We start from the raw sequence: 26,421 nt of genomic DNA on the forward strand, positions 1-26,421 counted from the left end.
ATCACAATTTCTCGCGTAATTGTGCAATCTTCTACAATAATTCCAGTAACGCTTGCGAATTGAATCAATACACATGCTCTGTAGCTGGTGTTTTATCAGAATTGAGGACAATATCGTGATTGTCATTTTGTAATCCGACCAAATGTGAATTGAAGAATTTCTACAATTCATTGTGCTCATTCAAAAAGGCTTCCATTGAGGTTACTTGTGCATGTGTGGATGAAAGTTCGATGGAACGGATGTAGCGCCATCTGTCATTTAACAATGTTAATAAAGTCGTTCTGTTCGAAAAACGAACGACTTTTAAATTTTGAATATTGTTTATAGAAACACACTTAAATCGCGATTAAAAATAGGGGATAGAGGTTAAAATTTGGGGTTATTTATATGGTTTGAGCCAAATTTAAAAACAAAAAATTCTGCACAGGATCACTCTAATTGGTATTAAATATATGGTAATCGGTATCCTAGCGGTGTCGTATATAGATTACGACCTATTCTCAAGCCTACCAATTTTTTTTGTGCATAATTTCATCAAAATCGGTTGAGCCATTTTGGAGGAGTTCGACCACAAACACCGTGACACGAGATTTTTATATGTATAGAATGAATTTTTTGATCTGAAATATTAATTTAGATCTGAAGAATTCAGATTATCAGAATTCGGATTTAGGAATATGAATGCTGAAATCATAAAACGGAATCTGAAATGTGTATCTCGAATTTGTGATCTGCAATCAGGAACAATAATCTTAAATTTGGAAATCACGATTTGGATGAGAAACCTTCTTCTATTCTAAATCTGGATTTTTTTTTGTTCAGAACCTCTATTTCTTCTAACCTAATATGCATTGATAATCTTACCTCTAAAGTTCTACTATTCTAAGCTTTTATCTGAAATATATTTCTGAAGTCAGAACCAGTGCCACAAATTATCAAAATTTATTCACGAATGAAGGAATTAGATTTTTCCCAGTATCGGATGAATTCTCTACTGTTGAAACTCAACACCATATCTGTCATAATGAGAATACAACAAGGGTCGAGACGCATGAGCTTTGTCTGGTATATTGATCGAAAACAGCATGAACAAATTTCGAAAAGCCTGCATTTAGGCACTTCCATTACTGTCAATAATTTCAGGTGATTATCACAAACGTTAAGTTGATCTTCATCGCTTGCAGTGAATTTTTATTGAAAACGTGTCACCCACTGCACATATAAATGGTGGTGTATGTCATTTCCGGGCAATCGTGACTAGATTCATAAAACGTAGCAAGAGTTATTCTATACATTCTATTGCCGAACTCGCCAAAAACAAGAATTTTGTGTGATCGGTGCCATCCTTTACCATTAATCGATTTTACTCTCCATTGGTGACGTTGAATTTTATGCTTTGATTTTCACTAACACGCAATGAAGGTGCAAATGAAAAATGAACTTCATGGCAAGCTGATGTTGATGTTCATTCCACTGGGGTTCATTGACAGTGTTGTTCCATATTTATCGACTCTCGCTTGAGCAGTAGGTTATCAATACAAGGAAGACAGCAATTCGCTGAATTTGAATGTCGTGAACGTGAATATTTACAGCACTGGTCAGAACCCATGAATCAAACTGCGAATTCAACTTTGTGTCTAAAGTATTGATTTGAACCTGTTGTCGAAACTACAGATTTGAAAATGAAATTTTAATCTGATTCGTGTCCGGAATATGATTCGGAAATTTGATTTGTAATATATTATGACTGAAGCAATAACTGTTCTGTTGAAAAGAGACTTCTGATTTCGTTTTTAAGAAGAAGAGATGAAAACGAGCCTACACTCTTATAATTTGAGGTGGAAATAAAACTAATGAATGCACGGAAGAATATCGAAAGACAATTTCTGAAAAAATCACTTTTTTTTCGTCGATAACGTGAGCGATAGACTTGAGTTTGTCATTTCAATCGTTGTTCAATAATAAAAAATATTTTTTCCCAAATATTCTGCTCGTTCGATTCAAACTTAATTTGATTAATTGGAAATGTTATCCACTTCGCAAACCACAACCCATCCGATTCAAAACTGTCATTGCCAGCTTTCATGGCGTATCTGGGTGTGAAAAAAAATCTTTGATAAATGAACAATAGCTGGAATGTACACTTCTCAGTTTGAAGTGCAACTTTCGCGTAGGAAGATAAAGCGAGAGATAATGCCAGCAATGCAGCAGCTCAGTCCAACGAACTGTAATTCTTTGTTAAATTTACTCTTAATCTTCTCGTGGACTTTCAGCGAGAAAAAAAAATCAATCACACATGAAACTAACCGACACCACTAGCAGAGCATGGGTGAGTGGCGACATCGATCGCACCACCACAAGCTAACTATCACAGCTCGTCCTGTGCTCGTCGTATCTCTCGTTTTAATTCTATTTCCAGTGATAATCCATTTTCCGAAAACCACAGAGATGAAAATGCAGAAAAGAGCACTCCTCTTCCCGCCATCGTTCCGCATCAAAAGCTTCCGTTAGGCGACCTCGGGAAACAACCGAAGCAGCGACGAAGAGCATAAAAGTATCACACTTCATTTGTTCTGGTCGGTCGAATGTCGAAGGTTATTTTTCGTTTCTGAAAACGTGTGGCCATTCCGTTGGTTGCGGTTCAGAGATCCTCGGGAAAGTTGGGAAAACTTATACGAGGGGGTGTGTGATTGCGATTCTTTTGTGCCATTCAAGCACATTTAACTTAAGTTTCCGAAAGCTGCTCCCTGTTTGTGCTTCCCGATAAGCAGCATTAGGTCCTTTTTATGCACATCATTCAGGTCACACTGAGTGTGGTATTACACACCCCAACGGAGTTCAAGTGACAACTTGAGCTGGCTTCAGAGATAATAGATATCATAATAATTTTTGGGAACTTCAATTGAAAATGGCATTTTTTTTAACAAATGACTTACGGATAGTTTACACAAACAAGGAACGATGACTTACCTGTAATGGAAAAAAAAGAATAAAGACACAAATAATTTTTTTTTTCAAGATTACCGAAGTCAATGAAACGAACATTTAAGCCGGAAGCAGCCGGGATTTTCGGTGCAACCACGTGGAACAACCAAAGGACATTTACCGATTCCGCCCAATTACATTAATTCCCGATAATGTGCGGGAGTTAATCAGCGGATGAACAATTTCTATAAGCCCTGCCCAGTTGTTTGCAGTGGAGTAATTCCCATCGATAATAAGCGCTCCAAAAAGTGGAGCATCATCACCAATCCTTTTGAATGCACGGAATTACTTTCCGTTCTACCGCGCCACCAAGGGATTTTAATATTCTCGTATAATTAGCTTCTCACTCCGGCTTCTCGAACCACATATATTATTAATTTGCCAGCTTATCTATGCGCCGGTGAATCTCAAAACATCGGATGTGAACGATGAACGATTGAGAAGATGCCCTAGAGATGCCGATGATGATGATTTTGCACCACTGCAAATCGGTGGCGAGTGGGTCGAGTGGGTCGGAAAAAGCTAGTTGCACGGAACTCCGCTTACTCTCCTCAATGGTACATGGAACATTAGAAAAAAAAGCAGCAGAAGCAGCAATCCTGCAGCCGTCTTCCACACAGTATGATGTAATTTTCATTCGAAATCGCTTTGAGGGAATAAAATAAAATCTGAATCAGCTTCCGCAGGAGGGAAATGGGATTATCTTCCGCATGGAGATGTTTGTGATAAATATTCATAAATTTGAAATGATATCGGTTCTGCTCTAGTTGCAAGGGTGGAAGGGGATGGCTTCCATTCCGCAGGAAATTCATAGACATTTATGCTACCGGAAAAGAAAATATAAAAGCAGACGTGCTCCCGATTTTGGTTCTGGATGAAGGAATGAAAAGTATTGCGATGCTACACCCAAAGTTAATTTTTAGCACATGTAATGGCATCCCGATTTATTACATCAAATGAGCTAAAAAATAACAAAGAATGTGCTACTCCCCAATACATCTATATCATTTGTATAATATATATGCTAGAGCCAATATGAGCGAGCGAAACAGGAGACACATGTAAATGAAAGTATATGAAAGCTTTTCGTATATTTTGCCAAATACACTGCCCAGACAGAGAAAGATATATTCTCGTCCATGTTCTTCTTTATCCTCTTGGAAAACATTTTCCAACTTCATTTTATGATGAGGTGTAATATTATCACGCTTCCTAATATCAGCACTGGCAGCTATATGGATAGCGTGGTCGTGTAAAATAGCTTTGTATTCCAGCCGGCCTTGGTTCGATCCCCATTGACGTCGTATGATTTTTTTTTGCACAATCCCAAATGAAATGAGAAAAGAAAACAGAAAGAGATGTCTGCTCGCATACATACAAACCTTTTTTAAGCTTTCAAAATAGCTCATTATTTGCGCATTTGACTCTCATGCACAGGAAATGGCATCTTTTCTGCCAAAGATGAAATGTTTTCTGCCAACGCTAATTTTGGTGGATTACCTATTTTCTCAGAGCCCATTTTTGAATAGCTTCTCGAAATAGGAAATAGGCATTTCTTCATCCAGAACCAAAACTTTAAAAATGCTGACGAATATTTTTATTTAAACAAATATTTCACTCTAAAAATAATCACGGATTCCATGAATTTGTTTGAAACGTGTAAAATCCTAGACAAATCATCAGTCTTCATAAAAAAATTATCATTTTTTTTTATAAAATACTATATTTTTCTCAACTTCAACATTATTATGTACTAAAATATTGTTTTCATACATTTTTTCTAGAAAAATTCAAAGGGTTGCGCTCAAGACACGACCGCACTGTTGACGTAGAACTGCGAAGTTGTTTTATGAATACTAACATGTTTTGTGAATACGAACATTAGGGTGCCAATGAATGTATGGGAAAATCGACCCTAAAATTTCAAAAAGTTACCCCACACAAAATGTTCATCACCTCGAAAAAAACGCCCTATGCTAAATTTCAGCTTAATCGCACTTAAGGGAGGGTGGCCAAAGCGGTCAACGTTTGCGTTTCCTGAAAATCGAAAATCTCTCAAGAGGGGAGTAAAGGAAATCGGGATTAAAAAAAAAATATGCCAGATGTCTTAAAATTGCATAAAACGTTGAGATCCACTCTCATCTCGGTTTTTTTTTTGTCAAAAATCGACACTCTGGGACTGGGTTTTTTGGTTTTTTTTTTCGAGAAAACAGTAAATATCGACGTTTTGTGCAATTATAAGTCATTTGGCATCAGACTTTTTTTTTCAATTTTAATTTTACTAACACATGAATTTAATTTTTGATATAGAGTAATGCGGGGCAAAGGTGCGCACCTAACTGTTGTCGTCCAATAAATCTTGAATGAAAGCAAATAAAACGTGTCAACGCATTCATGACAAGGATCATGAGATAGGCCAAAGATTGCAAATAGCCAACAACAATCTAAGCAGCAGCCATAAGGACTCCCACGACGAAAGCGAGAATGCAGGAATCCTAAACAAACCGATGAAGATGGAAACTGGAGGAACACAAACAGAAGCGCAATACCACAACAACGGAGGAGACGGAGATAAGCATGTTGGCGTGGCAAGAGAAGAAAAGGTTGAACGTTGTAGCAAATCTGTAAATTGGACATTAGGACAGTATATATATATATATATATATATATATATATATATATATATATATATATATATATATATATATATATATATATATATATATATATATATATTTTCGAGTTACAGATCTGAACGATGACATACAAACTCTATTGAAATATATTTGTTATTTTTACCAACCAAAATATTCTCAAGAAATAAATTATACGGCAGAACTACGTTTGCCGGGTCAGCTAGTATTGATATAAATCATTTCGAACACTCAAGTTCCCACAGGAATTACTTTTATGTACGTAATCTATACTCGCGGTATATAATTTCTTTTTTGACATATAAACCTGATGCAGATTAAGACGCATCAATCCTGATACTGGCTGTTGAAATCCGTGGCTTCGTTCTTGAGTTAAATCGTGAGGAACGGACACCAGATCATTTTTATTTATATGAGTCAAGTCTATAAATACAGGTCGGACTCGATTATCCGGAGAGCCGCACCGCAAGATGGCGCCATATATATTTTTTCACAACCCCATCAAAATGGGTATCAAATGAAAGGGCTTGACTAGTAGAATACAGTGATTTATGAAAAATTCAAAACCAAAAATGGTCACCACCACAAAATGACGCCATATATATTTTTTTCACAATCCCATCAATATGGGTATCAAATGAAAGGACTTGACTAGTAGAATAGAGTTATTAATGAAAAATGCAAATCTAAGATGGCGGCCACTACAGAATGGTGGATTACCTATTTTCTCAGAACCAAATCAATATGGGTATCAAATGAAAAGGCTTGACTAGTAGAACACAGTTATTTATGAAAAATGCCCAAAAATGTATCAAAAGAAAGTTCTCGACTAGTAGAACATAGCAGATGATGAAAAATCCAATTTCAAGATGGCCGCAATCCCCAAACAACTAATTTCTTTTTGAATGGTTTCATTCAGCTTAACCTGTTTCTATGTATGTTTGAATTTTTGTTGGGTTTTCCCACATTAATAGAAAATAGATCCCGTTCCTGTTGAATGATTGATCTGAAATTTGGATCATACAATTAATTCTACCTTCATTATAAAACTGCGTATTCCATGATCTTGAAAAATTCAATTTGGCCGCCGCAAAAAAAAAGCTGAATGGCTTGATTTGGAGAATACACTACACTATGAACAACATAAATTCGAAAAGGTCATCGCCACAAAATTGTCGACTATGTAATTTTTGCAATCCTCTCAATACTGGTATCAAATGGAATGATTTGACAAATAGAATACAGTACAGGTCGGACTCGATTATATTCAGTTTGGAATTTTTTTTTTTTTTTATATTTCTAATATGGCTTATTTCATGAAGAAATGTAACCTTTCAACGTTAAGGTTAAGTTTAAGTGGCAATTACATGTACAGTGGGGTAAAAATCGTGATTTTTGAAGATTTTGCTTGAATTTTCACCAAGAATTGTTTATATCGATATTGCAGCCAAATTAAGAAAGATAGAGATTGTGCGTCAAAGAACAAATTGTGGAGCGGTTAAAAAACTTAATTTTAATTGATAGAAATAATCTAGTTTAATATAATTTTTTAGGATAAAATTAATAATAACACGTTAAAAATTATTAACTTTAAGTGTTTCACTTCGAAAATGTTATTAAAATTCACTAATTTAGTTTTCCCATTACTTTACTGAATTTTCTCATCTTTCAAATGAAAGCATCAGAATCGTTTTTCGTAGCGTACTTTTTAATGTAGAGCCAGTATGAAGCAACAGAGTCCGAAACAAAAAAAAGTTCTGTAACTCTGTCATTATTTAAGTTGGAACATATGCGTAAGAGGATTTTCTTTATCAAATATGATCGTCTATCACCTCCTGAGAGAATCTGGATAAATTAATTTTGTTCATGTGAGAAAGGTGTTTTCTGACTTTAAGGGGATGAATCAAAAATCAAATTCCTCTTTTATTTTCAAAAAAACGAAAAATACATGCCGAATAAAGAAAAAAAACTGTTTTGACTCGATTATCCGGAGTGAAAAAAAATCATTACTCCGGATAATCGAGTCCGACCTGTACATAGTTACCTTCACTTGATTTATTTGAAACTCATTGTTGAAAAAGAAACAATATTGATTTGAAATTCATTGTGAAAACATAAACATAAACGAAACATAACCGTTATTTAATTGAATTCATGGTGAAAATAAGAACATTTTTCATTTGAAATTGATTTTGGATTATTTTTAAGCAATTGTTTATTTTTATTCCTCATCTTGGATTTCGGTTGAGAGGCATACCATAGAGAACTTTGTCCAGTGGCCTGCAGATCCTCAGACTGCTCACTCGTAAGTACCTATCTGACCCGCACTAGGTGCTCGCTGACACATCCCAGCAGAAGTAGAAAAGTCAATAAAAGAAGATTTTTTTTTCCCCTGTTGGATGTGAACCACTGCGTCCATTATTCTGAACTATTGTGGTATATCCCATTTTTTTTGGGTAAAAGAAGATTCAAATCATAAATCACTTTCTGATATGAGCCTATTTCTCAGAGCTGATTCCGAAATACCGAGGTCTGCCGCAATCCGACACTTCGAGACTTCCTGAAGCACAAATGAAACACAAATTTCTGTATCACTCGAGAATTAATCAAGCAAACGAAACCAAATTTGGCATGTGGAGGTTTCAGAGTGCAATAAATGATTCTATGGTGGTTAGAAACCCTCTCTTGGGGAGGGGGGTGAGGGGAATGCCATACAAATGAAACACAAATCCCTGCATTACTTGAGAATCCAAATTAGGTATATGGAGGTTTAAGGGCGCAATAAATGTTTTTACAGTGGTTAGACACTCCACCCTCCTCTCTACGCCATCCAAATGAAGCATACATTTCCGCATAATTCAAGAACTAATCATGCAAACGGAACTGAATTTGGCATGTGGAGGTTTTATGGGGAAGAAACATTTCTATGGTGGTTCAGCACTCAAAAAAAAATTGATTCCAAATGACTTAAAATTGCATAAATCGTCGAGATCTAGTGTCATCAAAAAAAATTGTCAAAAATCTTCATTCTGGAACTTTTTTAATATTATCTATTTTTATTGTCACCCAAAACCATACTTTTCGTTTCGTACTCCGAAAAAAAAATCCCAGAGTGACGATTTTTGACCAAAAAAAGACGGGTGGGTAATGTCGGGGACATAACCGGAGTGACGTAGGACTATACAAAGGGGACAGCTTTTGTTAAATATATATTTTAAATATATTGTTTTATTTTCTTCTCCTACGTGAATACCTACTTATCTACCTGAAAAACGGATTAGTTTATTGTTTACTCTTTATGAATATGTTGATGGTTCTGAAAAGAACCTTTGGTGTTGTGTTTTTGTTATCACTCGATATTCCCATCTTGTTCGGTTAAACCTTCCTGTTTAGCTATTGCGTTTGCCACTCGCCACAGCTTTCACAGTTGGAAAATTTCTCCCCATCCAGCTTGTGACATATTGTTCAGTAAATTACATTCAATGCGACGTGCCGAAGCATTTGGATCTCTATGTTTACAAAAACGTCCAACTAAATAAGTCGCATTACATGTCCGTCCAATTAGCTAAATGTCGAACTAATTGTAAATTACTGTACATTCAATCTGGAAACAATTTAAGAATTGGTGAAAATTGAATAATCAGGAAAGTCCCCAACTATCAATGAACTCAGAACAACTGCCAAATTCACATACTCATCAGATCCTGGCAAACAAATTATGAAAACATCAATTTGTGTTTTATTATTATTTTGGATAATGTTTTAGAAAGCATTAAACTGTATTTCCTAAACTCTTTTTTGGAAGGTTTAATGGCCCTGAAAAGCGCCTTGTTTTATGGAATGGTTCCAATTTAGAAAACTTTGTACTCGTGGTTTTGAAAAAAAACCATTTCGAACGCCCTCGATGCCGCCTTGTTCTGGATTTGCCACCAAAGCAGTTTGTATAAAGAACAAACTTTGTTCTTCTGCTACCTGCTGCCGTTTTGCGATTGCGTTTGCCATTCGCCACTCGCTGCAACTGCCTGTTGTTGTCTTGATGTCCACCGAACTGGATGTGTTCTGTTCTGAATGCGGTTTTTCTTATCGTCGCGAGCAGCTTTGCCAGCCAACTCGATCACTTCGGCGGCCGAAACTATATAACGCCGGCTAGGTGGACTGGTGCACTGGTACTAACGCGCTCGGCCTAGCTACCCTTGCGGGGAACTCCAGATCAACACGGTTCGAGCGAGATTTTGCCTTTCCCTTCACTTTTCCTCCTTTACCATGTCCAGACATGGCTGCTTGGGTTGGTTTGTTGATGTGTTGTGATGCGAACCGATGTGGTGTACGGTTTGAATGAGAATGATCGTTACGGCAGCGGAGCGGGGATTTTTAAGCTGACTGGCTGGCTCGAGAATTACGCATGTGTGAGACTGCGACCAATGTTTCGTTCATTTTTTTCTTTTTCCTTTCCAATCGTGCTTCATTCTATTTCGCTGCTGCACAATTATTCAATTATTTATCTCAAGAAAAATGAAATGTTATTCGTTATGATAGAAGCGTAGATATATTTCCTATCAATTGATGCAAAAACCTTTGCGATCTATTGAGAAATGCTCGAGTTATAAGCGTTCCAAATCTTGCATTTTTTCCTACTTGTTCAGTACCTAGATTTCCATTTCACCCCCTATATCTTTCGGTTAGACGTAGTCCTACGTCAAAAATTTTTCGAGTTGAAAATAGATCTCACATTTTGTATAGGGTAACTTTTTGAAATTTTAGAGTCCATTTTTTTCCATACATTCATTTGTACCCTAATGTATATACTTCGGAAATATATATTTTTCATTTCTAGACTAGGACACCTAACTAAGAAGCCTACTTTTTGAATTAGAGTCAGTTTTAGACATCTACCTTGTCTTGAAGTTACTCTGAATCACCCTCTACAATGACATAAAATAGAAGAGTTTGTGCAGTTGTATTCACACGAGAGTTACAACTATTGAACAAATGCAGAATAAGAGACGAATTTCATGCCAACTCGACTGGCCGTTGGCAGCACCATCTCAGATAGCAGTGACCGTTGTGGGTGTAAAGACATGGGTCATTGAAGCAACTTTGCATACTTGAAATATTCGAAAAACAATTAAACTACTTTTGGGAAAACCTTTTTTTTCTTAATTTTTTACAAAAATCTATAACTTAAAAAATATGATACCTACAAAATTCTTGTCAAAGGATGAAATGTTGGAAATTATTTGAATTTTCACAAAAAAATACCAAAAATTTTTTGGAAAAAATTTTGCTGACAAAAAAGTTATTTTAAAAATTAAAATTGATTTTTTTTCAAAGACGTATTTTTTTTAAATTCCCAAAAATATATATATAGCCCTTACAATTTCCAACAAGTCGTTCATACATCGGAAGATGGACACTTTTACAGGGAAAAAGTTTTTCGAACAACATTTTCATGTTTTCTTTGAAAAAAATACAACTAAACCTAATTTTGTTTGAAGTCAAGATACCGATATAGTGTATTAGCATCAACTTTCTATCTTTTATAGTTTTTGGAACATAAGTCATTTTTGTATGAAGACTCCTGAAAAAAATAATGTTTTGCTCGTAACATTTTAGTGTGTGAATTCTCACGTTTGACATGTTCTTGACATGTTTCTAAATAGAGAAAAGTTAGCAGAGCATGTAAATTGCGATAATTTATACATAAAAATGTTAAGAATTAAACATTAATACTATTTTTTCAAAGAAAGAAAATGAAAAAAATTTTGTTCGAACAACTTTTTCTATGTAAATGTGCCCATCGTTCGATGCTTGGAAAACTTGTTGGAAATTTTGAGGGCTATTCATATCTATTTTTTTCAGAATGTTTTAGAGAAAAATAAATTTTAATTTCCAAAACATTTTTTTTCAATGAATTTTTTTTTCCAGAAAATTCTTTGATAATTTTTAATGAAAACCTGAGTAATTTCCTACATTTCATTCTCCGACCAATTTTTTGTAGATCTTATTGTTTTTAAGTTAAGATATTCCGAAAAAAAGTTGAAAAAACTCAAAATTTAGAAAAAACCTACAAAAAAAATCTATCAGACCTACAACATTTTAGTCAATGAATGGAATGTAGGAAATTATTTTGGTTTTCATTAAAAATTATCGAAGAATTTTTTTGAAAAAAAAATTTATTAAAAAAAATACTTTGAAAATTAAAATTCATTTTTCTCGAAAACATGCTTTTAAAATTCTGATGACAACACAAATTCTGTAGGTATCATAGTTTTTAGATCATTTTTTTCTTAATTTTTCACACAAGTTTATGTGAAAAATTAAGAAAAAAAGGCTTTTCTGAAAAGTAGTCTACGTCTTTTTCGAAAATTTCAAATGTACAAAGTTGCTTAGATGACCCATGTCTTTACACCCACAACGTTTCACTTCTATCTGAGATGGTGCTGCCAACTCTTTAAGACGAATTGGCATTACATTCGTCAAGAGTAAAAATGTTTGACCTTGGAAGCTGGTTCAAAAACAACGTTTTACGGGGTTGTGTTCCGGCTCCAGACGTGAATATACAACTTCCTCCGTTGCTCATAATACTCACTTTCAGTTGCCATTCCATTCCAGGATGACATCCTTATAGCAACACTCCTGATCCTCCAGTAACAAACTAGCTGTCTCATTCCAGGTAGCAGCGGCAGCATTAGCTGTGCTCACAAACCAAGCTACTAGCATCTGCGGGGGATTACCGCAGTGTCTCCTGCATCGCAATATGCAGAGTTCGGTGTGTTCGGCTAATCTCTTAATCTTGTTTAGCAATAAAAACCGAAACAAACAGACAACTTGTTGACGCCGAAATCCTCGCTCTGGTTCACGTGATTCCCGCCCTCGAGTGGTGCGCTCTAAACGATGCGTGCATACATTCAAACATAATTACCTAAATGGACGTTTTGACTATCTCTAGCAGCAGCGCATCTCGGCTCAGTCTCGACTGCGTTATTCAGAGAGCGAATTCAAACATCTGGCATTCTGCTGCCGGCGATGGCGCTTGCATCCGACATCTTCTGCCTTCATCTTCTGATGCACTTTGAATGTATGAATAATTATCTTTCAATTGGATTATATTGGCCCAAGATGAGAGAGCAGGAGGATAACCGAAGACTCTGGACCGGGTTGGTTGGGACTTTGTTCATCCATAATACAATTTATAAGACCGGAATAAATTAATCACAAAGAAGAAAAACATACAATATACAAACGGCACGCATACATAATTTCCATCATCGTTACCTCTCTCTTTGCGCGTTTGCTTCATCGAGTGAAAATTGATTCGCGTGAAAACACGTGTCGAATCCAGACTTCCGACCACCACCGCCCCCTCGGGGAGAACACTCTGCAAGTGAGCACTCAGTACTCCATAATTCGCCATGACGGTGCTGCTTCATATACGAGTCTGTCGAGTACTTAGAGCTACCCCGATTGGTATGCCAACCCTCCCCCCCACCATCTCTCTGAAAATCCTCATTAAATGGACCCCGCGCACGCCCATTTGTTTGTTGAAAATAGACCTATTGAGAATTATTACAAGCCGGTAAAAAAACAAGCAAAGCAGTGGTAGAAATGAGACCATTAGCAGCATACATAAATACCCGCGTCTCATCTCTTCGGCAATTTTCCGTGTGGCAAAAGAGAGCGTAGAAATTTATGGATTCGAGCCGTGTGATTGTGTTTATTTGGAAAATTTATGGCTTGTTTTAGACCGCCGCGAATGGTCAATAAATTGTTTATTTGACTACATATTCGCTCCAGCGCTGCTCCCCCCCGTGGTCGGTCCCCTGCCGGGAAATGCTTTCCTCCAGCGTGGGCTGAACTACTCTCGAAACATGGAACCAAAACAAGCAAAAAAAAAAACTCCACTATTTGTCACGTGACAAAACCTCAAATATTTACGAGAAGGGTCGCCTGCAAGTGTTGTTTCTATTTTTGGGTACTGTATTTTATAAATGACGAGACTGGGGCATTGTTCTATGCCAAATGAGTGGGGTGGAATTATGCAAAGCGAACGTGAACGAAATACGTGAATTGTGAATCGTTCAAATTAACTGATCGCGTTTTGAATTCATGTTTTGCGATTAGAGGAAAAAGAAAGTTTGACAAAAGAGCACAGTGTTGAATCGACAGAAAAAAACCTTTTGTAACCGTGAATAAAATTATTCGCTTTCTGAGGATTGAAAACGGGAAAGGAGGCATTTTCCAGATGGTTCTGGTTTTTCATCCTTTCCCTTCCTTTAAGCAGGTTTACTTCTTATTTTCATTCCACAAGCGACGGTAAAAAAAAATTCCCTTTCCGAGATTCGTTTTAAATTCTTTTCTATCGATCTTCACGTTCATTTTCCCTTTTTCCATCCCCCTCGTACAAGTGAACAGGAGGAGTACTTCCATGAAATTAGTAGTAATATTGGCTACTGTCTGAATCGGAATTAATTAAAGTCTGTTTGTGTTTGCCGCTCAACCAAAAAAAAAACAGCCGACAAAGTTTGTTGTGGCGTTACAGCGAGAGAACTAAATAATTGGGTGCTGATGGTTTTTTTTATTGTTATTATTCAGACCTAAAACACAACAAAAAAAAACTAACGCCGCAATTAAATTAATTCCTCTGCGAGAGCAAATCACTGCAGCAGCAGCAGCAGCAGTAGTAATACTTTAGGGAAACTAGGGCAATGCAAATTTGTTGTGTTTGTATGTGTATTTGTGTTTATGCTGTTTCGTAAAGCGTGTTTTCGGCTCCCGCCGTTCTAATTTTCATTTGCATCCGAACCTTTTGATTACGGAAGCGAGAAAAAAATAAATGCGATTTTTTTGAGTGTGGGTCGGGTCAGAAGACGGCACGATAAGACTTTAAAAGCTTTTAAAGAGATTGAAGTTGTTAGGAATTGCTAGCAGAATTTTATCTCATTGACACACTTCTGCGATAACATTATGTCACTACAGGTCGGACTCGATTATATGTGATTCGATTATATACAATTTTGGACTCGATTATATTCAGTTTGGAATTTTTTTTTATATTTCAAATATGGCTTATTTCATGAAGAAATGTAACCTTTCAACGTTAAGGTGAAGTTCATGTGGCTATTACATGTACAGTGGGGTAAAAATCGTGATTTTTGAAGATTTTGCTTTAATTTTCACCGAGAATTGTTTATATCGATATTGCAGCGAAATCAAGAGAGATAGAAGATGGTTGTCAAAAAACAAATTGTAGAGTGGTTAGAGAGCTTTATCTTGATTGATAGAAACAATCAAGTTTAGTATGAATTTTTAGGTAAAATTAATAATTACACAATAAAAATTACTAACGTTTAAATTTTTAACTTCCAAAATGTTATTTAAATCCACTAATTTAGATGTTCCAGTACTGTACTAAATTTTCTCATCTTTCAAATGAAAGCAACAGAATCGGCTCACGTAGCGTACTCTTCAGTGTAGAGCCAGTTTGAGGCAACAGAGTCTGAAACAAAAAAAAAAGTTCTCTCTAATTTTTGGATATATTATGTATCTCGATAACTTTGTCATCGTTGAAATTCGAACATGTGCGAAGAATGATTTTTTCCGTTAAATAAAACCGTCTATCACTTCCTGAGAGATTCTGGAGAAATTTTTTTTTTTTTCATGTGAGAAAGGTGTTTTCTGTTTTTTAGGGGATGAATCAAAAACTCAAATTTATATCATAATTGGGACACTTACCCTAATAAAAAAAATGTTCTGTATCTCGATACCTCCCTAACTCGATTGGATGTCGAGTTAGGGAGAGTTGACTGTATTAACTTTTTCCCTTTTTTTCTTATTCTCAAAAATTCATAACTTTTGAACTACTAGACCGATTCAGATGATCGATATATCAAATTGAAGCCAATGAGCTAAACAAATATTACGCTTGCGAAATAAATGGATTTTGTTTTCATGATTATTGATTGTATCTGTTTTTCTTGAAGCTAAAATGTTTACATAACATATCCAAAAAACCAAGATATGTTCTTTTTCCTTTTTGAGTTATGTTTTTTCAAAGTTACTATGTTTTTAGTCTTCGTTCGATATTCCACATGCGACTAGACTACATATATGCGAATAGAATTCCATTAGTTTTGCAAGTATAATTTTTTTTCAAAGAGTGCAGTAAAACCTGTATTTGTGCGATTTTCTATTCTTGTGCGGTGTATGAAAAGAAGCATATTTGACGAAGTTATCGTCCATTTAGTTTTTTTTCGATGGTTTATATGCATTTCAGTGCGAAAAAAGTATATTTGCGTCTCAATTATCCGCTTCTGAAATCATTCCTCTCCTCTCATCAAATGCAAATGTTTTTGCATGAAATGATTTCAAACTGCAACACGTTTCGACATGCAACTAAAGGCACAAAACAGCCACGCGCAACCGGGAAGGCAAAGTGTCCCATCGCAAAGCAGGGAAACAAAAGGAAATTGAACTGTGAATAGCGTGGCTTTGAGTTATTATGCGGTCCCTATCATCTACCGCACAAAAAAAAAAATTTTTCAAAATGTCGAACATGATTTTTTAAAGCTGCTGGTGAAGTTTTGCACGATTTTTTATGCGACTTTTTTTGTCCGCACAGAAAAAGGTTTGCCTGTAGTTCAAAAGTTTTGATTTTTTGAAAAGTGTCAAAAATCATAATTCAAAAACAAAACAGAACATATCTCTGATTTTTGGATATGTTGTGTAAAAAATCCTCAGTTTTCAAGCAAAAATATGAAAAAAATACAGCGTCCTTGATCCCGAGACCATAAAAATATTGAAAACAAATACAATCAATAATAACGAAAACAAAATCCATTTTTTTGCATGTATAGTGTTTTTTTTTTAAAAAAAAAGAACAACTAACTGCGTTTAATTTGATGTGTAGATTATCTAAATCAGTCTAGTAGTTGAAAAGATATGAATTTTTGAAAAAAGTAAAATGAAAATAGGCAAAACCCTAATAAAAAAATAAAAAAAAGATACGAGTCTAATATTTTGCGATAAGGAACAAAACTACCAATTTTCACAAAAATCTGAGAACCAATATACCGGTTTGGCATGGCATGACTGTTCTTGTATATTTTTTGCTGCATTCTTGTGCTTCTGTGTGTGGAGTTTTTGCTTTCTGATATTTTTTTCATTTGTGGCGTTTCAAATTGTTGCATTTCTTGATTTTTTTTTCTTCTTACAGTTTTCCTTGTTGTACCGTTTTGTCCCAAATTCCGAACAGTCTCAAATTCCAATTCCACTTCATTTTCAAATGTAAATTTACTGAACTTTTATATTTTCAATAATTGAATAATAAACACCCCGACATTATTTGTGGTGTAATCTTCATTTTAACATCATTCACAGGTATCGATACTGTATATAACTTAAAATACTAAGCATTTGCAAAAGAGTGACTTTCAAAACCAGCGATATAATGTTTGCGTTAGCAAATTCGGAATTTGAAGCAAGTTTCGAGGCACAATATCCAAATTTTCGGGAGTGTTATATTTTTCCAAAGAAGAATAGCTAATTCGCTTAGATTTGATATATCGATCATCTGAATCGGTCTAGTAGCTCAAAAGTTATGATTTTAAAAAAAATTGCATTTTGGGTGTTCGGAAATTCAGACAAATGTAATCAAACATATTTTTAGTTTTTCACCATGAATATGAATTTGTACATTAATTTTATGGCAACCAAATCAAAGAAAAGGCTCTACTGTATCCATAAACCACATAACTTTCGCGAAAAAGTACCATTTTGAATAATGAGACACTGTTTGATGGCCAAAAAAGCTTATGTGTTCGAAATTTGAGACAAAACAGTATAATTTGGTTGGTTCATTTTAATGCTGCATTTTCCTATTGTTTTTTTGTGGAATTTTTGCTTTTTATATATTTTTATTACAATATTTATTTGTTGTATTTCAAATTCTTGCATTTCAGCTTCTCGTATTTTGCTTCTCACTTCTCCTGGTTCTTGCTGCTAGCATTGTTGGTCTTGGTTTTGGTTTGTATTTTCGTTTCTTGCATTTTTGTATATTGAACATTTGTTACTTGAATTTTTGGTTCCTGGTTTTTTTTTGGTTGGTTTGTTCGAGTCAAAGTCAAATTTTTGTTCGAGGAATTTTCACTTTCCATTTTTCATTTCTTGTATTTCCAGTTGTTGCATTGCATGCGACAAAACCGCGCGAATTATTGACTCTTCTCTGGGTCACCTCAACAATTTCTACTAAAAAGTAATAATCACATTTCGTTTCATTCTGAAATAAATTCAGAATTCATGAATAAACAAATTGGATAAACTAATTTCGAAGTCCTATGTCAACAATACCGTCTTGGACATCACCTTCTAGAATTTCTCTTGGTGCACAGAATATCGTGTTTCTTACAAGATTCAAGATAAGCTCTTCAATCCCGGATATGTTAGAGCCCGGTTGATATTTTTCACATTAATTCCAAAATTTTGGTCTTTGAAAATTTTAATTTTTGGCATAGTACATCTTCCTTGAATGCACAGATGTCTATTGGTTAAGATTAATTTAAGCTTTAAATTTCATTGAAACCCTCACAGTTTGAGAAGAATTTTACATTTTGTGGCAAATTCTGTCGACCACGATGTTTTGACATATTTTTTTGTTGCAAGTACACCAAAATACATTGAAATCTGACGAAAGAATGCAACAGGTTTTTAGACGCAGACCAGTTTTTTTGTCATTTCATAATTTACATATGCATTTTTTTATTTCTTCATTTCTTCATTTCTTCATTTCTTCATTTCTCCATTTCTTCATTTCTTCATTTCTTCATTTCTTCATTTCTTCATTTCTTCATTTCTTCATTTCTTCATTTCTTCATTTCTTCAATTCTTCATTTCTTCAATTCTTCATTTCTTCATTTCTTCATTTCTTCATTTCTTCATTTCTTCATTTCTTCATTTCTTCATTTCTTCATTTCTTCATTTCTTCATTTCTTCATTTCTTCATTTCTTCATTTCTTCATTTCTTCATTTCTTCATTTCTTCATTTCTTCATTTCTTCGTTTATGCGGTTGATTTCGCGTTGATACTTCTTACTTTTAAAAAGGATTCTCAAATATTGATGTTGGAATTTTCCATAATAATGGTAAATTGAATTAAAAGCGTGAACAAGGAAGAAAAATAAATAACGAGAAGGAAATAGAATAGGCAAACATCACTTTCGGAGTTATATGGGTGTGAAAAAGGATAGACTATGTTTCATTAAGAAAACTTGGAAAATATAGGGAGTAGTAATTTAGAGCGCAATGTGTACATGGAACCGCTCGAAAAGGCAAGCCTGGCGGCTCAATTTGTGAATAGTGTTTATGTTCTTAACACGGTAACAGTCAATTACGTGAAATTTTGGTTTGATCGTTGTCGTTCCGGTAAATTTTTCAATCACTTTGGATGGTTGGGTATTGTATCTCGAGTTGATTATACTGATGGAAGGTAATGTTGATCGTAAGTTGAGCGAAAAGCACGATGAACCATGATTTTTGTCAAAAGTTTGAACCAAATTTTAAAAAAGTGTTGCCAACTTGAATTTCTATATCTCTAGAAAAACACGTGATTGACTATAGTTATTGTGACATATTTGTGAATATAAAAGAGACCTCTTGAAATCAGAGATACAAAGAGATAATTTAGAGTCAAAATCCGAATCCTAGGAAAGCTCCCTTTTAACCCCAGGATAACTATTTTCAACACGCAGATTGGCTACTTACTGTATGGAGTGGGCCTTCCACCGAAGATGGTTGGGTCGTGCAGCAGCGGGGCGCGTCCATTGCAGGATTCCTTGGTGGCAGCTGTGGGTTCGACAAGGACCGGTGTTTTGCGCGTGCGTTTGCGTATCGACGCAGATTTCGAGACAAGAAGAATAAAAGAGGGAAAGCATCCAATCAGTAAATCGCTCGACAGCAAAGGGGCAAACTTTGAAAAGAGTTCAAATGTGGGTCAAAAAGTACAAAAAAGCAGGCAAAGATTCGCTATTATTTGTTATAGATAGATTATTGATGTTCTAATTACTTGCTAGGTAGTTTACTGTTTGCTGTAGAACTCTAGAATTTTGGCGCAAGGGGACTAGAGGTAGTTGGTAAATCGATAACGGAGAACATAAGAAACAAAAAAAACTTGACGGTGGGTTGGTTTGAATTAATATTGCAGATAGCCAAAATGTACAGAATGAAGTGGTGATGTTCGCTAAGATCATTGCTAAATAAACTAATTAAAAACACTATTCAAATCTTATCGTATTCATTTTCATATAAACTTTGCTTGTGGTTAGATCTGTCACGTTCTGTTTTCTTTTCTTGTTTAAGCATCAAGTTGTGCATATCCACTTCCGGTTTTTAGTGAGAGTATAGCTTCAGTATGAGCTATTTACAATTCCCGTATGTTTGTGTTGTCGTGTGAAATTCATCTTGATTGGTAGGAACAATCTGGTTGACACGAGTAGTTGTGTGCGTGAAGCTCTCGCGCCATGAGAATGGTAACAGTTGCCGTGTGTTTCAGGAGTTGGAGGCAGGTGGAAATGTTTTTGTTCGAAGCCGCGGTTTATAAGTTGCTTTGTTTAGTAATAAACAACGTTCGACTTACCTCTAGAGCGTGCGATTTCGCTAAACAGAAAACACAAAGAAGCTAGCGATCGATCACAACGAATTCACTAGCTAGCGGTGACAGTTGCGGGCGTTATTCCCAGATGGCGGCAGTGGCATTTGTGTCCCACTATGTCAGCGCGGCGCTCACGATCGGTTTCTTTGTCAATCATTTGTTTGTTTACCGGCGGGGCGCGATGGCGGCAGCGTCAGGTGGCACTAATCGCCAAACTGTTTGCTCCAGCGGGGCGGGCGATGTGACAAATCCTGCACACAGACAAACACAAGCACACTGAATGCAACAGTTTTGTTTATTACTTCGTTTGTTCGATTTGGGTGGTGTTAGACGAGACGAGTTGTTTAGAATAAGAAAGCGGTGATTATGTTCATGTCAGGTAGTATCCAGAACAGAACGCTGTAGTAGATTCGCAGCAGACGGATGTGTGTTTTCAATAGGGGTTGTTGACTGTTATGATTGTTGTGTTGCTTGTAGTATTTGTGACGTGCACCGGCGATTCTCTTTTTTTTTGCGCATCGTTCGGTTGTCTGGAGAACCTTACGTTCGATTTGCTCCTGTTACCGATCAAACCGATAGTTTCTGTGTTTTTATTTTTGAATCGAGTATCTGCTGCGTTTGTCTATGAGCTTTCCTGCATTTTTGCTTCTTCTTCCCTCGAGGCTAGACTAGAGGCAATAGGCGAAAGACGCATGGCGGTGGCAGTGGAGCAGAGCAAGAGAGGAGACAATCCGTCTTCGGTTTTGACATTTTGATTGTGTTTTGGTGTTGTTCGTGCGATGTCCCGATCGCCGTCGGCATGACTGATCACTTTGTTCTTTGAAGTTTTTCTCGAGCCGCGTTATTGGACAGAAAGATTGGGACAGATTGCCACATTTTTCCACACCGACAGAGAGAAGAAGCACATTCCCACTTACCACCAGCATCGTTTGGGGAGAAATGTCGTAGGTTTGCATGAAGTTTAATATTATTAATTCTACAAAAAGCGAAGTCGAGAATAGCAAAATGCAAATGAAGTAAAAACGCAAGATTTTCAATTGCTAAAACTAGTTTTCCAATAAACCATGCAAACGAACATTAAAAAGCATTAATTAGGCGATGAAACTATCGATCCACAGGGACCGACTTGTGTCAGACGAATAGAGTATTGTTCGGTACTGTGGCTTGGCCGAGGGACGAAAAAGGAAGGATTTTCTTCATCGCATAATAACCCAAAAAAGAAAGCCATACAGATCAATGTTATTTATTATGAGCTGTTGAAACCTAAAAGAACCCCCACTAGGGGATGATATCGGATTGTATTGAGCGGATCACTATGTGAAAAACGGTCTCAATACGAGCAGAAGAAAAAGAAAGAGATTCTACAGCATGACAATGCTTAGCCTCACTTTGCCAACCATCTACTCAATCCATTTACGTATTTCACAAAGCAGTTTAGCGCGACAGATCGACGATCGAAAGAGCTTGCGCTGAGACGGACGCGAAGAACATCTCTAAACAAGAAATGCAAGAATTGGCGAGATTCCCCAGCATGTTGAAATCCAATCCTTGGTACAACTTGCAAGGTCTGACATACAAGGGCACGTAATCACGCGAATGATTTTTTTTTCCAATTAACCAACGACTTATCATTTTCAGAAATCAAATTTCGACATTAAAGAACGGTCGGCAAAATTGGCCTTTTTTCAAGGCGGAAGCGAATGAACTTTGTAGTCTACAGCTTCCATAAGAGGAAATTATTCAACCAATCAATACATTCGCGATTACTAATGTACAGTGCCGACATCTACGGTGGTGTGAAGCAAATAACTCTATAAAATGAGGAAGAACGAAAGCAGCTTCAGACTGTTAAAAATGGAATGATCACGACCCTTATGTCAGTCATTCCATGCCGAACCGATATTGTAGTTCTCAGATTTTCGCCAAAAGTTTATTGCAAATATTCATTTTTTCATTAGGGTGCCCATTTCCATTTCAGGGTGGTCCGAAAAATCGACCTTTTTTCTAAAAATGACTTCATAACTTTTGAACTACTCGACCAATTCAGATGATCAGCATATCAAAATATGGTCAATTAACTAGTTTTCCTTGGAAAAATATTACACTTGCTAAAAAATTGGATTTTGCTTTTGTAATTATTGATTGTATTTGTTTTTTGCTGTTTACATGACTCTGGAATCGAGGGCGCTATATTTTTTATATATTTTAATTTTGGAAAGCTGGGGTTTTTTAATATAACATATTCAGAAATTGGAGAGGCGTTTCCTTTCGTTTTTGAGTTATGAATTTTCAAAATTAACCGAAAGTCCGAAGAATCATTTTTTTCCTGTTTTTCCAAAAATTGTTTTTTTTTCAAAATTCATTACTTTTGAACCAGTGTTGGTGATTGACGAGAGAATCGACGAAAGCATCCAACGTTTTTCAGTATATGAAAACAGCTTCTTCAATCGATGTGCTGATCTCGCATCATACGATACCACTCAGTGAGTGAACGAATCCGAACATGTGGTAGACAAATTCATTCTGTCTCGTGAGTTGAACGAACAGCAGCTCTGTCGGCCAATGATTCACTCTTAATCGATCGGATTTGTGTGCGGATGAGACAGAGAAGGATCGCCATGCGATAGTTTTCCCGTGATTGTACTCATTTGAACAATTATCATACTGACAGCAAACGCTTGCTTGGGACAAATGCAGCAAATATCTGTATATTGTGATGCATATCGTACAAACATTTTTTATAAGCAGGGGTTTGTAATATGGCTAATTGTATATGCGATGAAAGATGTCAAGTTTTGTAAATGCTTGTGGCGCAGTAGTTTGTTTTCGAAGAATAGAGACATTAAAGGAAATTAGAAAACCGCCAGCAGCTAACTTTTAACGACAAAAAAAACAGGACCACACGGCTAACGTAAAGAAGAAAACATCGACTAAAAAAAGTCTGGTGCATGCGAATATGCACACAGATGTGATATGAAATTGATAGCAAGCAAACGTCATTCATTTTAAGGACCATTATATCTTTAATCCTAATTTACTCGCGCAGACGGTCTCCCAGACCGATAATCAATAATTTTGTTTTGAGGATGGTGAATTAAATGACTTTAAAAACTGAGTGAAGGCGAAGAACACATATTTTCTGGAGTTAATACTAGTCGAGAAAGAGTAAGTACAAGGTCCGGAAACTCGATTATGCGGAATTTTAGGCTCGATTATTCGGAGCATTTTGGGTTTAATTTTTTTGTCAAAAATTTTGTTAATTTGTTAATATACTTTATAAATATGATTATTTAAACAAAATTGAATGTAGCTAGGTAAAGGAAAGGGCTGGAAAAGAGGTTGCTCCATACAACTAGTTTCGATTATCCGCAGTAGATTTTTATCTACGTTGGAATTTCCAAATTTAAGGGGTAGTATACTATGAACATCATAAAAAGTATTTTTTTTATTTTTTTTATCCCATTTATTTATTCATTAGGCTCATTAGCATTTTAGCTGTAACAGAGCCGGGTTTTAATCGTGTACATGTACATATGTTTATGTTTCTATAAACTGTAAATTACACAGTAGTTAGTAGTAGCCATTTAGGCGTTATGTTTTCTGTTCCATTACATCATGGTAAATTACACAGTAGTAGCCATTTCGGCGTAAGGGTATTCTTTCTGTTCTTCCATTGTTCAGCAGACCGGACAGCGGAGACAGTTGATATTGATCATTGTTGGGTTATTTATAGAACAGCAGCCCGATGTTTCTTGCAGGGCAGAGCAGTTGTATGGATGAATCGATCTAATTTCGACCATGGATCGATCTCCATCGCTAATGATGTTTGCGTGGACGTAGTTATTCTATAACAACACAAAGATGGTCAATTGAGGGCCCTGAGTTTGAACTCACGACCGATCGCTTAATAAGCGACATAAAAAGTATGTTTTTCGCGATTTTTTCAACGAGAAAATAAATTACTATGATCATATCACAGTTTATTAGGTAGATATTACACAACAAACAAAAAAAATGTTGTCAATTGTCCTCTGAATAGCCGCAACCGGTTTGTTGAACCCTTGCAGCCAAAACCTTGTAAATTAGATGGAGTTCTACAAGTTTTCAATGATTTTTTTTAGATTATCTGAGATATATTAGGCTGTCATAAAAGTCCTGCGGTATTTCCGCGAGGTGTCGTTGTAAGCGCGTAGTTCTAGTTGTATTTATTGTATCATACTATAGCTTGTTGGAAAGGTATTTTTGCGCGCTATAATATAGTCCTTGACAGTGTTTTGTTTGGTTAAGTCGTTCGTGAGTTATAGTGTCGCAAATATGGAGCAAAATAAAGAGAAAATCCGACATATTTTACAGTACTACTATGACAAAGGCAAAAATGCATCTCAAGCTGCCAATAAAATTTGTGCAGTTTATGGACCCGATAGTTTCCATTTCCACCGCACAACGATGGTTTCAACGTTTTCGTTCTGGTGTAGAGGTCGTCGAAGATGCGCCACGCTCCGGAAGGCCTGTCGTCGAAAATTGCGACAAAATCGCTGAATTAGCCGAGAAAGACCCGTGGTGCACCCGTGGCCGAGTGGTTAGCGTCTCACATTATCATGCCGGGTGTTCGGGTTCGATTCCCGTTCTGGCCGGGGGATTTTTCGTCAAAGAAATTTCCTTCGACTTTGCACTGTGGTCACGCGTATTCACGAATTTGCCCCTCGGAATACATTCAAGGCGTGTTATTTGGCTTAAGAAATCTCAACTAAGTATTAACAAATGACGCTAGTTAATGCATACGTTGAGACGGCAAAAGTTCCACAGGGAACGTTAACGCCATCCAAGAAGAAGAAGCCGAGAAAGACCGGCATAGTAGCAGCCGTAGCATCGGCCAAGAGCTGGGGATAAGTCATCAAACCGTTATTAACCATTTGAAGAAGCTTGGATTCACAAAGAAGCTCGATGTATGGGTGCCACACACGTTGACGCAAAAAAACATCTTTGACCGTATCGACGCATGTGAATCGCAACAAAATCGACCCGTTTCTGAAGCGGATGGTGACTGGCGATGAAAAGTGGGTCACTTACGACAACGTGAAGCGCAAACGGTCGTAGTCGAAGCCCGCTGAAGCGGCTCAGACGGTGGTCAAGCCCTCATTAACGGCCAGGAAGGTTCTGCTGTGTGTTTGGTGGGATTGTCGAGGAATAATCTATTATGAGCTGCTTCCCTATGGCCAAACGCTCAATTCGGACCTGTACTGCCAACAACTGGACCGCTTGAAGGTAGCACTCATGAAGAAGAGGCCATCTTTGATAAACAGAGGCCGCATTGTCTTCCATCAGGTCAACGCCAGGCCACACACTTCTTTGGTGACGCGCCAGAAGCTCCGGGAGCTCGGATGGGAGGTTCTTTTGCATCCGTCGTATAGTCCGGACTTTGCACCAAGTGACTACCACCTGTTTTTGTCCATGGCGAACGAGCTAGGTAGTCAGAAGTTAGCCACAAAAGAGGCCTGTGAAAATTGGCTATCCGAGTTTTTTGCCAATAAGGGAGCGAGCTTCTATAACAGGGGTATTATGAAGTTGGCATCTCGTTGGGAACAAGTCATCGAACAAAACGGCGCATATTTGACTTAAAACAGATGATTGTAACTATTTTTATGAACAAATGAAAATTCAAAAAAAATACCGCAGGACTTTTTTGACAGCCTAATATTTCCTGTCATTTTTTTTAAAATGTTTTCATTTTTTCAAAATATTGATATGAAATAGCGATATTTTTTGTAAAAAAATTTATTTTTCAAAATATCAAAAAAAAAAATCCTATGTACGATGACAGGAAATTTAGTGGAGAATCTGGGAAACCCAATTTCTTCAAAATCGGATGGACCGTTTCGGAGGAAGAACTCCCACTAGCTGGCAAAACTTAGTTTCAAGAAAAACGTGTTTTAAATTTTGGATCCGCACTCCTACGCAAAAACTTTGGTTCACTAATTGGCTTGTAACTTTGGAACGAACCATCGGTCACGTGGGACATAAACTACAGTAAAGTAGGCATTCCAGAAAACATTTTAGGCCAGATATTTTTTTTTAATGTTTTCAAGTTTTCTTAGTGTACTACCCCCTAAAATGAATACATCGATTTAATATTTAAACATAC

General features: G+C 36.4%; 1 protein-coding gene across 3 annotated transcripts in view; it reads right to left on the reverse strand.

Moving 5' to 3' along the window:
• Nucleotides 1–26,421, reverse strand: part of LOC129769915 (heterogeneous nuclear ribonucleoprotein L) — a 638,502-nt gene that overhangs the window by 142,502 nt on the left and 469,579 nt on the right. For all 3 annotated transcript variants that reach the window (XM_055772452.1, XM_055772453.1, XM_055772451.1), the window contains one exon: nucleotides 19,394–19,474. In XM_055772452.1, coding sequence (XP_055628427.1) covers nucleotides 19,394–19,474 — 81 coding nt within the window. The remainder of the gene's footprint in view (nucleotides 1–19,393; nucleotides 19,475–26,421) is intronic.

The sequence above is a fragment of the Toxorhynchites rutilus genome, chromosome 2, assembly GCF_029784135.1.
Source record: "Toxorhynchites rutilus septentrionalis strain SRP chromosome 2, ASM2978413v1, whole genome shotgun sequence".
NCBI classification, from domain to species: domain Eukaryota; kingdom Metazoa; phylum Arthropoda; class Insecta; order Diptera; family Culicidae; genus Toxorhynchites; species Toxorhynchites rutilus.